The 18,498-nt window shown below is 42.9% G+C and overlaps 1 protein-coding gene across 1 annotated transcript in view; it reads left to right on the top strand.

Moving 5' to 3' along the window:
* ABCA2 (ATP binding cassette subfamily A member 2) overlaps window positions 1–18,498 on the top strand; it is a 259,479-nt gene that overhangs the window by 167,796 nt on the left and 73,185 nt on the right. Inside the window, exons 9-13 of the mRNA XM_082263584.1 lie at window positions 5,743–6,080; window positions 7,550–7,709; window positions 11,523–11,651; window positions 16,200–16,367; window positions 18,212–18,308. Coding sequence (XP_082119710.1) covers window positions 5,743–6,080; window positions 7,550–7,709; window positions 11,523–11,651; window positions 16,200–16,367; window positions 18,212–18,308 — 892 coding nt within the window. The remainder of the gene's footprint in view (window positions 1–5,742; window positions 6,081–7,549; window positions 7,710–11,522; window positions 11,652–16,199; window positions 16,368–18,211; window positions 18,309–18,498) is intronic.

Below are 18,498 nucleotides of genomic sequence, written 5' to 3'. Positions count from 1 at the left end.
CAATCGCACAGTAGCAGCCTTCCTGCATCCAGGGGATGTCCTAGCGTCCATAGACATCAATGACGCCTATCTTCACATTCCCATTTTCGCAGGACATCAGCGGTTTCTACGCTTTTCCGTAGAAGAGAACCACTATCAGTTTGTGGCGTTACCTTTCGGTCTCGCCACGGCTCCTCGGGTCTTCACGAAGGTGTTGGCCCCAATGTTGGCACTACTGCGCCAAAGAGGCATATCGATTCTAGGTTACCTAGACGATCTCCTGCTTCATGCAGAGTCTCCTCAGACCCTGCTACAAAACATAGAAATTACTATAATTTCTTTACAGGAATTCGGGTGGCTGGTGAACCAGCAAAAGTCATTTCTGGTTCCCACCCAGAGGCTCGAATATCTGGGTCTAATTCTAGACACAGTCAGGTCAAGAGTTTTCCTTCCGGTAAGGAAACTCCGGAAGATTCAATCAGCAGTCCAGTTGTTACTATCCAACAGCTGGTCTTCTCTTCGAACTTGCATGAGGGTTCTGGGGTTGATGGTGGCTTCCTTCGAAGCAGTCCCATTTGCCCAGTCCGATACCCGAATTCTTCAGCAAGAGATTCTTCTCAAATGGAATTGGAATCCGGAATCCCTGGACAATCGGATCCGATTGAGCAAACAGACCAGAGAGTCTCTGGTCTGGTGGCTTCGGTCTCCGATGCTCAGCCAGGGAAAGTCATTTCTGCCAATATATTGGACGATAGTGACCACGGATGCCAGTCTATCCGGATGGGGAGGAATTCTCGGTCAGTTATCTGTCCAGGGACTTTGGTCCCTGGAAGAATCCAGGTTGCCGATAAATGTATTGGAACTGAGAGCGATCAGACTTTGTCTGATTCACTGGACCGAGCAGCTCCAGGGCAGCCCGGTTCGGATCCAGTTGGACAACGCCACGGCCGTGGCTTATGTCAATCACCAGGGGGGCACCAAGAGTGTCCGAGCGGCCAAAGAAGTGGCTTGCATTCTTTGCTGGGCGGAACGATTTGTTCCAGCAATCTCTGCGGTGTTCATTCCGGGGGTGGAGAATTGGCAGGCAGATTATCTCAGCCGTCAGACTCTGGATCAGGGGGAATGGTCCCTCCATCAAGAAGTTTTCCACCAGTTGTGCCTACGGTGGGGCACCCCGGATGTGGATCTGTTGGCATCACGATTCAACAGGAAAGTACAGAGATTCGTGGCTCGCTCCCGCGATCCTCTAGCAGAGACCGCAGACGCACTGATCGCCCTGTGGGGGCAATACCAGCTAATGTATGCCTTCCCTCCTCTCGGGTTACTGCCAAGACTTCTTCGCAGGATAGAGGAGGAAGGAATTCCAGTAATCCTGGTAGCTCCGGACTGGCCTCGCCAAGCTTGGTACGCCGACGTGGTCAGACTGGTGGCGGACGTCCCGTGGAGACTTCCTCTCAGGGAGGACCTACTGTCTCAGGGACCGATCTTCCATCCTGCTTTACGATCGCTGGCTTTAACGGCCTGGCTATTGAGACCCAGGTGCTGAAGGACAAGGGATTGTCAGCTTCAGTTATTCCTACTCTAGTTAAAGCAAGGAAAGCGACTTCCAGAAAGATTTATCATCGTACATGGAAGTCCTACATTGCATGGTGTGAACCTCTGGGGTTCCGTCCACGGTCTTATTCGGTTAGTCGAATATTAGCTTTTCTGCAACAAGGGGTTGAGCAGAAACTGGCCTTGAGCACTATCAAGGGTCAGGTCTCAGCATTAGCTATCTTCTTTCAGAAGCCTTTGGCTACTCATTCCTTGGTGCGGAATTTCATCCAGGGGGTGCGACATCTGGCTCCGCCAGTGCGCGTGCCGTTACCACCCTGGGATCTTAATTTAGTATTGTCGGTTCTTCAGAAACCTCCCTTTGAAGATATTAGGGAGATTCCTCTACCTACGTTGTCCCAGAAGGTGACCTTCTTGGTGGCTATCACTTCTGCACGCAGGGTGTCAGAACTGGCCGCATTATCTTGTCGTTCACCATATCTGGTGGTTCATAGAGATAAGGTGGTTCTTCGTCCGAATCCATCCTTCCTACCAAAAGTGGTTTCAGAATTTCATTTGAATGAAGAAATTGTATTACCTTCCCTGTGTCCTAAGCCCAGTCATCCTCGGGAGTTTGCTTTACACTCCTTGGATGTGGTCCGGGCGATCAGGGTATACTTGAAAACGACAGACTCGTTTCGCAAGACGGATTCACTTTTTGTGATCCCGGATGGACCCAAAAAGGGGTTGCCTGCATCTGCCGCGACTATTTCCAAATGGATCAGACAGACAGTGGTACAGGCTTATTCTATTAAGGGTCGGGAGCCCCCGTTCCCTGTTAAGGCGCACTCCACTCGGGCACTTAGTGCGTCATGGGCCTTTCGCCATCAGGCGTCAGTGGTCCAGGTGTGCAAGGCGGCTACCTGGTCGTCGGTGCATACCTTTACAAAACATTATAAAGTTGATGTAATGGCATCGTCTGATGCCTCGTTTGGCCGCAAGGTTTTGCAGGCCGCTATTTGAGGAGACCAGTGGTCTGCCTCGAGGGTTTTTTTCCGTTGGAAATTTTCATTTGAGTCTCATTCTTTGTTTATAATGAGCCTTTAAAACTTCTAGTTTGGCACCGGTTGGGCCTTCTAGATTGGATTTTGATTTCGGTCAATCCCACCCCTCATTTGTGGCACTGCTTCTGGATGTCCCAGTTCTTGTGAATCAAGAAGACTACGTCTGTCAATGAGCGACAGAGAAAATCGGATTTTTGTAAGATCTTACCGTAAAATCCTTTTCTCTTAGCTCATTGACAGACGTAGTACCCGCCCCTCTATCATTGAGTTGGGTTGGGTTAAATTCTCTGTTGCTGCTTTGTGACAGAACTGATGCCTTGTAGCAGAGAGAGGGAGGATATACCCTCAGGGACTGCCCCTAAGGTGGAGCCAGAACGTTTTTTCTTTCTGCCTAGTCCTGCTCCTGCGGAGACAACATAACCCAGTTCTTGTGAATCAAGAAGACTACGTCTGTCAATGAGCTAAGAGAAAAGGATTTTACGGTAAGATCTTACAAAAATCCGATTTTTTGTTGGCCGTGAAAATTCGTGTGCAGTCTAGAGCACATTTCAACCAACACAACAACACTGGACAAAAGTCGGCCGATCGGTCGGCCGATAATCGTTGCGTGTGTATGAGGCATAAGTTTGTGATGCGTGAGGAGATTGAGGCAGTGAGTTGAGTCGAGAGATAGATCTGGGTGTCATCAATATAGAGGTGGTAATGGAAGCCGTAGGATTCCATTATCCTTCAACAATGTCTGTCTGCTTGCTGACCATCTATTTGCAGCCAAAACAATTGGTTTTGTTTTTTGGATAGATTGCAGAAGGTTAGAACTACTGCTAGACCCGTGACCTTGCTGGAGAGTTTACTCCTCACCTCCTGTCCAAGTGACAACACAGACAACCTTCATACCTTATTGTGGTTCAGAAACTGGAAGGTGTAAAGCAGTATTATGTAAAAGAAAGTTACTGATCTTCAAGCGGAACTAAACCCTTCTATAGTTTACTTTAGAACTTTAGAAAGCTGCCATCTTAGCCTCTGTTTGGCCATGGTGCTTCTCATGTGATCAGCTATGACACTAGCCATTTTATGGTTCGGCAGTTTGATTGAGGGCTCAAGCAACTGTAGCAGTTCTCATTCATGGTATGCCTTGAATGTAACAGTTTTGGGAAATCGCTATTCAATGGGTTTAGTTCCCCTTTAAAGTGGTAGTGAAGTTTACAAAAAAAATCCCTGCAAGGTAAAGGCATAATGTGCCAGTATAAATTGAATACTAGCAAGTTATGAAAGACTTGCCTTGAAACGATGCCCTCCAGTGGTGAGCTGTCACCACTGCAGAGACTTCCATCTTCTTTCGGTCTTTCTTACGCTTTCATGGGCTGCAGCTACTTGAATGGCCAAGCCTTGATGATATCACTCTCGCACATGCGCAAGGGAGTCACTGTTTACAACACAGGGCTCTGAAGGAATGACACGGGTATGCCGTTCCTTCAGAGCGCATGCATCGGTGACGTCACTGGCTACTGCTACCTAATATATATGGACGTTTAGGAGATATTCATTCAACCTACAGGGAAGATTTATTATAAACATCCCTATAGGTTAAAATAAAAATTCAGAGTTTACTATCACTTTAAAGATAACCTGTGTTTTGCCCAATCAAGGCAAAGCAACAGGTTTGCTTTAATCCCTCTCCCCTGGAAATATGTTTTTTGTTCAATGCTATAATAATTTTTAAAGCCTTATAAGTTTATAAACTGTTGTTTTAAACAGTAACTTTTAACTATTTTTATGATTTTTATTTTACAACATTTATTAAAGGGTGTGGATACGATGTTGTGTTTGCAAAGCATGCTGGGGTTTCTAATGAATAAAGCACATAAGAGCTTTTTTGTTTTATAAGGCTAAGTTCACATCTAGGCGTTTTGGGGCGTTTTTGGGGGAGTTTTTCTGCTCTAGGATCAGCTCAAAAAACGCCCAACAAGACAAATCCTATTCATTTCAATGGCCCCCTGTTCACATCTGAGCGTTTTGACGCTTTAAGCAAAACGCCCAACGCTAAAAAAAAGTACATGAGCTTCTTTTTGGGCAGATTACAGGTGTTTCTATTTTTTTCCATTGGTCACTAGTCAACCTAAAAACGCCTGCACAAAAATGCCTGTAAAACGCCTGAAAAAACGCCTGTAAATAGCAACGCCAAGATGTGAACGTAGCCTAAAAGACGGTCTTATCTTGACTTGATAAGAGCTCTGTCTATTGGCTGCATATGTTAATATGAAGTGTTCCAATGCAATGTTTTATATGTTATTATATATTAAATATGTATTTTAAAATGATTATTTTTAAAAATTAAACAGACATAGAAGTTATCACCTTTAATTCTGTAAACCATATACTATAATAGCTGTAACAGAGGAGTTCTGTTTAGCACCATGCTGTTTTTGTAGATGGGGCATTATTCTGTTTAAAAATTTTTAAAAAATGTAGCGCTGTTATTCATAATTCCACAGTATCATACAATATTACTCAGAGCGTTAAAGCCTTTCACAATAGTGTCCTTATGTAAAAAAAAAAAAAAAAAAAAAAAAAAAAATTTCTCCCTTACAGTAAAGGCCTTATGCACGTGTTCACCTCCTGGGCATACCCCTCCACTGGTTGTCCTGTCGCCCTAAGGTTATGACCCACGTATGGCTTGTAAGGTCATAAATAGCTTGTGCCCCCTTAAATGGGATGCATTTTAATCCAACTTTTCTTTTTCACTGTTAAAGGTGTCCCTGATACCGTTAAATATGATGCTCTTTCCCCCAGCAAGTGTTTTCACTCCTCCTTTCCACCAGGTTATAGCCACAAAAAGAGCTACAGAGTGCTTTATTCCTCCAAAAGACAATTTATTAATGCCCAAATCCACAAATTCACTCATGTTTACATGTGCATGAGCGCACTACTTGTTAGTAACCCCACAATATATTTGCCAATAATCTGCCACTACTAAATACCACACTTCTGGGTTTTATCCAGCATGGTGCCATCAGCCAAGAGCTCTGCCCCCAACGTGTTTCGTCACAGGATTATGTGACCTCCTCAGGAGAATCTTGGTTTATACTGGGTGGTAAATGAGCAGGGCAAAGGGGTGTTTTGTAATTTGTCATTATTCTGTTTTAAACGAGCCTCTGTTATATCACAGCTTCGCCTGGATGAGGTGAATGGCACTGAAACCCAGCACAGGCTGCGTTCTCTCCTGGAGGATCTGCTTCAAGTAGAGAAGATCTTAAAGGATGTGGATATTCTCTCAGCACTGGCCAAGTTGTTACCGAAGGGGGCCTGCGTTAGCAAGAGTGCCCCAGCGCCTATCAATTCTACCAGCTGGAATTTTAACTCCACTGGCAGTTCCAACTCTACAGCAGAGGGTGAGGATGGCAGGACCCAGGAGCACGAACCAGATGAAGAAAACCCACATAGCCAATTCTCAGCCTTCGTCCAGCTATGGGCTGGCCTGCAGCCCATCCTCTGTGGCATCAACCGGTCAGTGCTAAATAGATCATTTGTAACAAGGGTGTATGTTCCATACCAGGAATGTGACAATCGATGATACTGTATTTCTTAACAGAGATAACATTGTTATCATCATCACTTCAACTGTCAATTTACCTTTGCTCTATGGAAAAAGAAAAAAAAAATCACAGATGAGTCATCAGCCTCAAGGTTTATGTTATGGAAATGTGTGTGTTGCAATGTTAATCCATGTTTCCCTATCCAGATATGTCAGCATATCCATAAATCTCTGGTGTTCAGGAACATAAGATTACACTAACCCAGCCAATGCATTATTTTTCACTGCTGCTGCTCCCTACAGCCATCACAATCCTGCTCATGTACCGGGCTTGGCAATAAAAAAGGAAGCTGGATATTGTCCTCTAAAATCAAGATTTTTTTGGAAAGGCAACTGGTTGCCGTTGTGTTTTTGCAATGCTAATAATGTGGTTCTAAAGGCTGTAGGTTTTTTACTTTAATGCATTCTCTGCAATAAGGTATAAAACCTTCGGAGTACAGTTCTCCCCCAGCCCCTCCTTACAGTATACTTGCCTAAACCTGATTGATCTGGATCCAGCGATGTGCATGAGAGCAGAGGCTCTCTCCCTCCGCATTGGCTTAGAAATTGCAGCGGAAGCCAATAACTCCTGCTGCTGTCAATCACAGCCAGTAAAGAGGGGGCAGGGCCGAGATGGTCACACAGAGCTGACTCAGGAGTGAGCCAACATGAGTGCCCCCATAGCAAGCGGCTTGCTATGGAGGCACGAGGGAGGGGGAGGAGCTAGGAACGCCAGTGGGTTGGGGGGGGGGTGGACACAAAGAGAGGTGGATTGGGGCTGCTCTGTTCAAAACAGGTAAGTATAACGTTATATATTTTTAAAAAATAAACCTTGATACTTTACAATCACTTTAAGAAGGAAGGGTGTGATCCTAGACTTCTCTTTTAATGTGCTCTGATCCTTTGATTTGCGATATAGATAACATCCTCCCATATTTAAGTACCTGTGGAATTCTCAGGTGTGGTAAACTGTTTATAAAGTTTGATACACACAAGTAGAATGTCATTTGAACGTTTGTACGGAAGTTGTTTGTCAAAGTATTCTTCCTTCACAATATTCAACCTGGTATTTGAATGGATTACCAGACATATTAAACAGGTTTAATTACAATATGTATGATTTTTAAGACCACATTTATTGTTAGAATTTTATCCACTCAATAAAAAACTTATATCTTGCAACTTTGAATTTCCTTGTCCCTATGAATGTTGATTTGACCCCCACTAGCCATTAAAAAACAGAACAAAAGTTCCAAAATCAGTCTTTCTCAACAAAATTCTACTTGTTTGTACCCACCATAAGAGTGTGGGGCAAAGACTTTTAATTAAAAAAAAAAAAATATATATATATATATATAGTATTTAGTTTATAGTAAGCTTTTTTTTCTGATGGTTCCTTTAGAACAATCGAACCGGAAGCCCTAAAACAGGGAAACATGAGCTCTTTGGGGTTCACCAGTAAGGAACAGAGAAACTTGGGACTCCTCGTGCACCTGATGACCAGCAATCCCAAGATCCTTTACTCTCCAGTGGGGACAGAAGTTGACAAAGTTATTCGGAAGGTGGGTATATTAACTAATTCATATACTGTATGTATTGATTTCCTAAAGATGCTCCAAGTCATTTTGGGGAAGGTTGAGTTTACTTTTTATGAAGCAATACAATATCAATTGTAACAATTTTTTTACAAGTTAGTTTTGTTGAGGTAAGGCTGCATTCACATGTCAGCGTATTGATCGTGGGCAGAATCACCGCGATTATGCCCGCGATCCGGAAATCATTGCAAATCGCGGGACGCATGTGCGTTGCCCGTGATTTGCAATAGCACCCCAAACGCTGTGCGATGTTGCCGCGATTTCCGCCTGCCGAATCGCGGTAACATCGCGCAAAAAAAATCGCGTGACGCATTACGCTCCAAAGAAGCTCTTGTACTTTTTTGGGCGTAATGCGTCCCGCGATTTTTTTTGCGCGATGTTACCGCGATTCGGCAGGTGGAAATCGCGGCAACATAGCACAGCGTTTGGGGTGCTATTGCAAATCACGGGCAAGGCACAGGCGTCCTGCGATTTGCAATGATTTCCGGATCGCGGGCGGAATCGCGGTGATTCTGCCCGCGATCAATACGCTGACATGTGAATGCAGCCTAAAAGAAAAATAAAAAACAACCCACTTTATATTTTCACTGTAAGGATTTGGGTAATTTTTTTTTTTTTTTGTAGATCTTGCCTGCGTTTTTTTCTGTAACTATAGAAGTACAGTGCCTCGAAAAAGTATTCACACCCCTTGAAATTTTCCTTATTTTGTCATGTTACAAATAAAAACATAAATTTATTTTATTGGGATTTTTTGTGATAGAACAACACAAAGTGGTACATAACTGTGAAGTGGAAGGGAAATGATAAATGGTTTTCAAAATGTTTTACAAATAAATATCTGAAAAGTGTGGCGCACATTTGTATTCAGCCCCCCTGAGTCAATGCTTTGAAGAACCACCTTTCACTGCAATTACAGCTACAAGTCTTTTTGGGGATGTCTCTACCAGCTTTGCACATCTAGAGAGTGAGAGTTTTGCCCATTCTTCTATGCAAAATAGCTCAAGCTCTGTCAGATTGGATGGAGAGCGTCTGTGAACAGCAATTTTCAAGTCTTGCCACAGATTCTCAATTGGATTTAGGTCATGACTTTGTCTGGGCCATTGTAACACATGAATATGCTTTGATCTAAACCATTCTATTGTAGCTCTGGCTGTATGTTTAGGGTTGTTCCATCTTCCCATCAACTCTGACCAGCTTCCCTGTCCCAGGGGATGGTGTGTTCAGGGTGATGTGCAGTGTTAGTTTTCCGCCACACATAGCATTTTGCCATTAGGCTCAAAAAGTTCCACTTTGGTCTCATCTGACCAGAGCACCTTCTTCCACATGTCTTCTGTGTCCCCCACATGGCTTCCATAAAGGCCAGATTTGTGGAGTGCACGAATAATAGTTGTCCTGTGGACAGATTCTCCCACCTGAGCTGTGGATCTCTGCAGCTCCTCCAGAGGCTGCTTCTCTGAATAATGCTCTCCTTGCCCGGCCTGTCAGTTTAGGTGGATGGCCATGTCTTGATAGGTTTACAGTTGTGTCATACTCTTTCCATTTTCGGATGATGGATTGAACAGTGCTCTGTGAGATGTTCAAAGCTTGGGATATTTTTTTTATAACCTAAACCTGCTTTAAACTTCTCCACAACATTATCCCTGACCTGTCTGATGTGTTCCTTGGCCTTCTTGATACTGTTTGTTCACTAAGGTTCTCTAACAAAAATCTGAGGGCTTCACAGAACATCTGTATTTATACTGAGAATAAATTACACACAGGTGGACTCTATTTACTAATTAAATTCTGAAGGCAATTGGTTCCACTAGATTTTAGTTAGAGGTATCAGAGTAAAGGGGGCTGAATACAAATGCACGCCACACTTTTCACATATTTATTTGTAAAAAATGCTGAAAACCATTATCGGTTTCCTTCCACATCACAATTATGTGCCACTTTGTGTTGGTCTATCACATAAAATCCCAATAAAACACATTTCTTTGGTTGTAAGATGACAAAATGTGGATAATTTTAAGGGGCATGAATACTTTTTTAAGGCACTGTAGGCCTTGTCAGTGCCTACAGAAAGGTAATGTTTTAGAATAATAAAGTAGAACCTCATTCTTCTTTAAAAATTGGTAATAGAGTGGGGAAAGTTTAAGGCCCCGTTCACATAGGGGCGACGCTACTTCGCACCGCGACCTCGGAGGTCGCGGTGCGAGCAGCGCGCCGCGACCTCGGAGCGGCCGCCACGGACTTCATAACATTGAAGTCTATGGCGGTCGCCTCCTGGTCGCCCCAAAGAAGCTCCGGACCCTTTTTCTAAGTCGGAGCGACTTGTGTCGCTCCTATTAGAACGGGTCCGCAGCTTCCCTATGGGAGGCGACCTACGGCGACCTGTGAGGCGACCAGGTCGCCTTAGTGTGAACGGGGACTTAGCCTCTTTCGGGCTTCTGTTGCATTATATGTATACCATTTAGTTACCCCACTTTAGTTCCTGGCCTGACCTAACCCAACAAAGGTTCTTCTTACCCTTCTGCTCTCTATCCAAAATTAATGGAAACAAATGGCAGGGGTTTCACTTTTAATCATGAAATGGCTTGCCTAGTGTCTTAAAATGTTCTAGCCATCAGAGCTTTTACCTTTTGAGTTTCCATTTGCAGGAACAAATAAATGTGTTGCGGATGTTGGCCATAGTGCTGAGATAATGAAAGTGTCACCTGCTCATTCAAAGAATAGCTTCATATCTGTTACACCATAGAAGATATTTCAAAGTTCAGTGACATAATGTTGCAATAATCCAGTTTATGATACATTTGTTCATTATTCTGCAATACAGTGGCAGATTTATAGCTTTCTCGAGGTCAAGGGTCTGGCTCCAGGGCTGTCATATACACAGTATGTTTCCTTCTCTACTTGGTGAGTCACTGACCCAGAACATGTACCTACCCAGTGAAGTGGCAGTACAACTGGCAGACACATATTTGTTCTTGGTTGGCAACTCATTAAGCAGTGAAACCAGCATAGAGAAATATGCTGCTATACTTCATGTAAAAATGTTAGTGGCCTGGCTGTCTCTTGTTCCAGTACTTTCTAAATTGCTGACTTGGAACAAGCATACAGTCAGTGAAGTCAGACTAAAAATCAGAACTCCTGATCTATGTGCTTGTTCTAGAAGAGTGTATTGAATCCACTGGATTAGCAAAACAGAGGAGATGTCAGCAAAGGCAGCAACCTTTAATGTGGTTGTAAACCTCATACATGAAATATGAACAAACCACATCCCTCTATAGTGTGTATTTGTCTCAGTTAAGAGCACAACGTTTCGTTTGTCTGCTGCCTCATTCCTCTGCTATCAGCATGAGTCACTTCTGGCAAATTTTCCTGACACCAAGAGAGAAAAGGTGACAGGGGAGGAAGCTCCAACACACAGCCTGTGAATGATAGCCTCAGGTGTGTGAAGGGGGTATGTCCCTTCCCTCCAGTCAGCTGTCAGAGCTCTCCTCACTGAGCTCTGCTCTGTGTAATTTCAGCTCTCTGACACTTTTTTTTTCTTCTGACAGCTCAGACAAGCTTTATAAATTCTGGACTTCAAATTGATGTAGAGAAGAAAAGACTACAGATAGTCAGATACAACTCTGTGTATCACCTAAGGCCAGTCACTTCACTTCACTGGGTATATGTAAGGGGTTACAACCACTTTGAGCTCTCTGTACATATGAGCTGCCATAGGCTGTCCTAATATTTTCCCTGGTTCCCAGGCCAAAGTAATATCATTGCTCCTGTTTTTCCATTTAACAGGCAAATGAGACGTTTGCATTTGTGGGCAATGTGACTCAGTATGCCAGGATGTGGATGAACATTTCGGCAGAGATCCGCAGCCTTCTGGAAGATGGCGTGCTGCAACAGCGTATTCAGTGGTTGCAACAGGTGAGCAAAACTATAAAACTCCTAAGGCTCACCTTATTCCATTTTTATAACCTTAAAAAAGGCTCAGAAGTGATCTGCATATAAAGTATGACTGCGGGCAAAATAATAAAAAGACATGTATGCTGCAGTCTTTCATTAGCATTAACTAGCCAGCTTTTCTTTCTTCTGAATCTAACATCGCAAAGTTTTATTGCCTTTCAAGCTTACCAGTATTTGCATTATTTTTGCCACTTCCTGTAATGGGGTGACAACTTCTGCAGTAAAATCACACACAGCAGTGATGTCACCCTGTAGACTGAGGTTTCTCCATGGACTACAATACACCTCCACCTTATGTCATGGAGAGTGGACGATATTCTATAGTCCTACTCACTACTTAGGATGACAATGCTGCTCCTCCTAGGTGCAGCACAATTGTCACCCTAGGACGGGAAATGTCTTCCTAGCGGCATCATGATGATCAGTGCCTTGATTATCTGTACCGGCCTCCCCTACGAGAAAATGCTGCTGATCGGCTCCCCATTCTGTCCTTGTGAGGCGAGAAGAGCCAATAACCGGCATTTCCTATTTACACTGTGATCAGCTGGGATTGGACACAGCCAATCACATGGGTAAAGAGCATCATCGGCTCTTTACCAAGATCAGGGTTGCATCCTGTCCCAGTGAGCAAGCGCAGTGAGACTGGGGTAACATCATATGACATCATCCCAGAAAAACAAAGCATCCCGCCCGCTGTCATTCGTCTATACAGCGGGGGGGGGGGGGGGGATAACTTTCCTATCCTTTTCGGCCAGGGAATCTTTCATCTTCGCACATGTGATCAGGTATGACACCAGCCATTTGATGGCTTGGCAGTTTGGTTAAGAACATAAGCAAATGTGACAGCATTCCCAACATGTTTTTTGAAACCGTAAAATTGATGCATTTAGTTAAGCTTTAAGCAGCTACAACAGGTGTTTTATTCTTAAAGCGGTTGTAAACTTTAAAAAAAAAGAGGTTCCCCTGCAAGTTTAAGTCACTATGTGCTAGTATGCATCTCATACTAGCACATTATCTCAGACTTGCCTATAGAACCAATCCCTTCCAGTAGCGTGCTGTCACCTTCTGACAGCAATTCCATCTTCACCCAGTCTTCCTTCTGGGTTCGTAGGCTCCGACCATTTTAATGGTCGAGCCGCAATGACATCACACGTGTGCTCACTGCCACTGCACAGAGCTCTGAAGGGATGGCATGAGTCCCTGCATGCTATTTACTGGAATATCTTCTAAATGTAAACTTATAAGTTTACCTGTAGGTAAAAGTTGCTGCCTTTACTATCATTTTGAAGAAAACAAAATGGGTGTCTGTTGTAAGTGCCCCTACTGTTTGTTCCATCCCCTCCAACTGCCACTTTTGGTTGGTCTGGTAAAAGAAGTTAAAAGATAAAGGATCTACTGGAAGGATCAACAGGTAATACAAACATTAAACTTATATATTATATATATTCATTTTATAATTAAAAAAATTAACTGGTGTGGTAATGCTATTGACATGCATTGTAAATGCATGTATCATATATGTCATTTTTTATTTTGTCTGCTCTCCAGGTAAACTGGTGCAAACAAGATTGATAGCTAATGCGTACAGTGTATTATATGTGTTTGTAAACTTAGTTTTCTGCTAAATTATTTTTAATTCTGTAGAATGTGATTCACCTGTCATGTTTCCTGCCAGGATGGTGAAACGATTTCCTTTTACAGCTGAAGAAGAAGTGAAATAAAATAGCTAGAAGTCCTAGGAACTTGTTTAGCTCCTAAACGAATTGTAATCTGTTCAGCCAGTTTTCTGATCCAAACATCTCTGTCAAGGCAGCTTGGCCAAAGACTGTCTTGTCTGTGATTGGATAGTACAGGAGCAGCAGACTGATGAGGTTAACCCTGTGACCTCATTACCTTCTCCCCTAGCCTTGAATTCATGCCTGATGGGTTTACTTTGCTGCACCTTTTCAAAATTCACACTGCATCATGTTGCTGTAGCACTGCCCCCTAGGGAGCTGCTGAGAATTACACTTCTTGGATTCCCCTGGGTTACCCGTAGCAACATGTAGAAACTTATATTGGTGTGAAAGAGCACCATAGAGAATAATGTGATTTCCATTGTCGTGCATTGCATTGTGACAGCAGATGCAGGAGAAATTGCACTAGTGCAAAGGGAGCCGAAATCCTGCCATGCAGGGAGCTGCAGGAAGCTAGAATAAAACAGACTAAAAGGTTTAAAAATGCAAAAAGAGATTTTAAAAATAGTTTGATAACTGGATTAGGGTAAACAAAGGTGCATTTTCATTGAGCATCTGTTTTGTGCTAATATTGTAACTGTAATAACTATTTACTTTTCCATGTGCCTTTTTTATCTTTATACCCTTATTGCTTCATATGCTTGACTGTGCAGTATGACAGAGGTAGACAAACACAAATGGACAGCATTCAGGAAAAATCATTTAGTCGCAACTCATAAAAATGAAAACTTCACATGTATTAAAAGTAAAATTTAGGAAAAACCTTATACCCTTTATTAGTCATAGAAATGTCAGCCAGTTGTCTGCTGGCACCAATGGGTAATGGATTATTACCTGGTCCAACTGCTATCGTGTGTTTTTGGGTATCTTTGCTTTTTTTTATGAAGCACCCTCCTAGATAGCCTGCTAGGTTTACCTAGGTAAATGTAGTACCGTGACTCTCCTGTAAACAGAAAAGCAATGTGTGATTACTTTAGGCTCCTCTGGGCATTTCAGGTTCCACATTTGACTGCTTCCCCGTTTTATGAAGCTTTCCAAAACATAGTGGGTGGAAAATTCAGATGAGCAGCCTAAATATTTATGTAGCTCCAGCCAATCCCTGGGGAGGTGTGCCCAGATAGTGATTGGGGAGTGCATAAATAGTTTTGAGCCTCAGAGAGCAGGGTCTCTTCCCTAGAGCAGTGGTCCTCAACCCTGGTCCTCAGGGCCCACTAACAGGCCAGGTTTGCAAGATAACTGAAATACATCCCAGGTGATATAATTTGCTGCTCAGTGATTGCAGTATTCTAGTCTGCATCTCCCCAAGGTAATACTTAAAATCTGGCCTGTTAGTGGGCCCTGAGGACCGGAGTTGAGGACCACTGCCCTAGAGGAAAGGTTCTGTGCTCAGCTGGGGGGGGGCTTATCTTTCTACAAGTCAAAGAGCCAAAGAGGGGTACATATAAACACAAAATTATGCAGTAAAGCATAAAAGCAGCTTGCACAACAATTGATAAAGATTGTGAATAAATAAATGGTCAACCTAAAGTGCCACGCTAAAAGTTAAACATATATATGGTATAGGCACACAACAGATGTGAAATGAATCCAGTGCTAATACACAGTAAGATAAAAAAAATAACAATAACATAAAGTCCCACAGAGAAATATCAGTGATCCCAGGAGTCCCAAAGTGAATCAGTGAAGGGAATCTTGATCCATACAATTAGTTGATGTTCCGGACACCACAACACCCTTGAGTGCACTACCACCACCTCAATGTACAAAAAAATTCTTACCAGAGTTAGTGGACTCTTTAACTAGAATAGAGTCAAAAAGGCACATAAATCTCAATGGTCGTGGGTATGAGTCACCACTATTTCCTAGCATCTCATCTGCAAACTGGAGATACCCCATGTCAAAATGCAAAGAAGCCGGAGAAACCACATAGCATAAAACTGTATATAATATTTATTAAAAGCATGTAGAGACTACTTACAAATTCCGAAAGTAAAAAGTGCCTAAACTATTAATCCGGGGAGAAAATCAAATCACTTCCTCCTTTTGAAAAGCGCAATGACGTCATGAGTGTTAGCTCCGCCATTGTTGGGGGCAGCAGAGGTAAAGGGAGGAGCTATTGCTCTGGACTTCATCAAGTTTTTGAAAGCATCTCCCTCCAGAATCCTCATCAAATTTTATCTGCAATAAAGTTTTAAAAAGGCAATCCCTAGACTGTTTCTTGAGCCGTAGGAAAGAAAGCTGCTGTTGCCTTGCTGTTGATGCACTAGCATGAAGAGAACCTTGGATACCCCTTGCGGAGGTAGTGCTACAGTTACTATTAGTCTGATTTGCCCATAAAAAAAAAAAAAAAGGCTTATGTTTTTATTTTAGCAGTCAGTAAGAAAATTTACTGACAAATTGAGCCACAAACCGGAAAATATTAAAAGATTTACATGTAGAAAGAACTTCTAATCAAATCATTCAGCAGTGAGAGAAAATATGTAATCATTACAATTAATGTGTGGTTTCTTTTTAAATCCGAGTTGCAGACTTCACGCGTCTGCTAGTTCACATGTTAACAGATATGACGGAACTCAGCTTCAATGTTATAAAAACGAGATGATAAGTTAACAAGAATGGACAGGCAGGTAAAATCATTTCCTGTATGAGGACATTTCAAGTTGGGCAGAGTGTCCCCAGCCAATGTCGCAGACACGTTTTACAGAAACCCTGGCACTCATCCCTTGTCTCTTGTCACTTTCATTCTCACACTGTCTGATTCAATTTATCACAGTTTACCAGCGATCTGCAGAAACACCCCGAGCTCTTAAATGGCTCTGACAGCGAGCTTCTCCGCCGCATTCTCAGCTCCAACTTCACTGCTCTCAACACCAGCACCTTGCTGCAGCAGCTGGATACCATTGACAACGCTGCATGTGGATGGACACGGTTCATGTCCAAGGTAATACCAAGACTCCTGGACACCATTTTACAGTGGATATAAAAAGTCTACACACCCCTGTTAAAATGTCAGGTTTGTGTGATGTAAAAAAATTTGACAAAGATAAATCATTTCAGAACTTTTTCCACCTTTTAGCCCCGGTTCACACTTATGCGAGTGCGGGGTTCGCATGTAATGTCGGAGCGCACTGCTCCTTCATTACATGCGATCGGCTGTGCGCTGCGAGTTTATCCATACACTTTGTATGGCTAAATTCGCACCGCACCCGCAGCAAACACGCACAGGACCCTTTTTGGCAGCCGCATCAGGATCGGATCGCACAGTGGTTCACACTTGTGCGATCCGATCCTGTGCGAACTGCAAGATCGCACTGCGATATGCGATCAAACTGGGGGGGGTCGTTAAGATTACATTGACACCCCCAGCGTATCGCATATGGCAGTGTGAACTGCCGGGGGTGCGTGTGCGATGCGGGGACAGGATGCGGATTCGCAGCCTTCCCGCATCGCATAAGTGTGAACCGAGCCTCAATGTGACCTATAAACTGAACAACTGCACAGTTGAACAACAAACTGAAATCTTTTAGGTGGAGAATAGTAAAAATAAATAAATATGGTTGCGTAAGTGTGCACACCCTTAAACTAATACTTTGTGTCGTTGTCATGCTGAAAGATGAAGTTCCTGTTTCAGCTCCTTCATGTTCAGCTTTCTAGCAGAAGCCTGAAGGTTTTGTGCCAATATTGACTGGTATTTGGAACTGTTCATACTTCCCTCTACCCTTTTTAAGGCCCCGGTTCTAGCTGAAGAAGAACAGCCCCAAAGAATGATGCTATCACCACCATGCTTCACTGTGGGTATGGTGTTCTTTTGGTGATGTGCAGTGCAGTTTTTATGCCAAACATATCTTTTGGAATTATGGCCAAAAAGGTTTCATCAGACCATAACACATTTTCCCACATGCTTTTGGGAGACTTCAGATATGTTTTTGTAGTTGATGTTTTTCTTCGTAAGAAAAGGCTTCTGTCTTGGCACTCTACCCCATAGCCCAGACATATGAAGAATACAGGTGATTGTTGTCACATGTACCACACAGCCAGTACTTTCCAGATATTCCTGCAGCTCCTTTAATGTTGCTGTAGGCCTCTTGGCAGCCTTCCCTGACCATTTTTTTTCTCGTCTTTTCATCAATTGTGGGGTGACATCCAGTTCTCGGTAATGTCACTGTTGTGCCATATTTTCTCCACTTGATGATGACTGTCTTCACTGTGTTCCATGGTATATCTAATGCCTTTGAAATTCTTTTGTATCCTTCTTCTGACTGATACCTTTTAATAGTGAGATTCCTCTGATGCTTTGGAAGCTCTCTGAGGACCATGGCTTTTGCTCTAGGATACGACTAAGAAAATGTCAGGAAAGACCTACTAGAACAGCTGAACTTTATTTGGGGTTGATGAGAGGCACTTTAAATGATGACAAATGTGTACCGACTCCTATTTAACATGAGTTTGAATGTGATTGCCTAATTTTGAACATCAACTGCTACATCCCCAGTTATAAGAGGGTGTGCACACTTATGCAATCACATTATTTTCGTTTTTTTATTTTTACTTCCTCCCATGCCCCTCCAACCTAAACTATTCCAGTTTGTTTTTCAATTGATTTGTTCAGTTTATAGGTCACAATAAAGGTGGAAAACGTTCTGAAATTATTTTTCTTTGTCTCATTTTTTTACATCACATAAACCTGATATTTTAACAGGGGGGTGTAGACTTTTTATAGCCACTGTACATATTCTGTGACTTCTCTAGTATGACCATCCTCTCTTTTTTTTTTTTTTGTCTTAGGTGAGTGTGGACATCTTTAAAGGTTTCCCCAACGAGGACAGCATAGTGAACTACACCCTGAATCAAGCATACCAAGACAATGTTACTGTGTTTGCAAGTGAGTTCCTCAAATAAATGCCATTAAAGCACAACTCCAGCCACATAACTTTACATGCTTAGGGCATGTTCACGTGTACCTATACTGCTGGCAGCACAGATCGCTTTTCAGAAGGCATTTAATAGGTGGTGAGGAGGTGATATGTTGCTTTCTCACCGACTGCTTTACCCTCAAAATGTAGATCCACCGC

Source organism: Pelophylax lessonae (assembly GCF_965119305.1).
Source record: "Pelophylax lessonae genome assembly, chromosome: 7".
NCBI lineage: Eukaryota > Metazoa > Chordata > Amphibia > Anura > Ranidae > Pelophylax > Pelophylax lessonae.
Note: the sequence above shows the minus strand (reverse complement) of the source record. Positions and strands in the feature narration are given on the sequence as shown.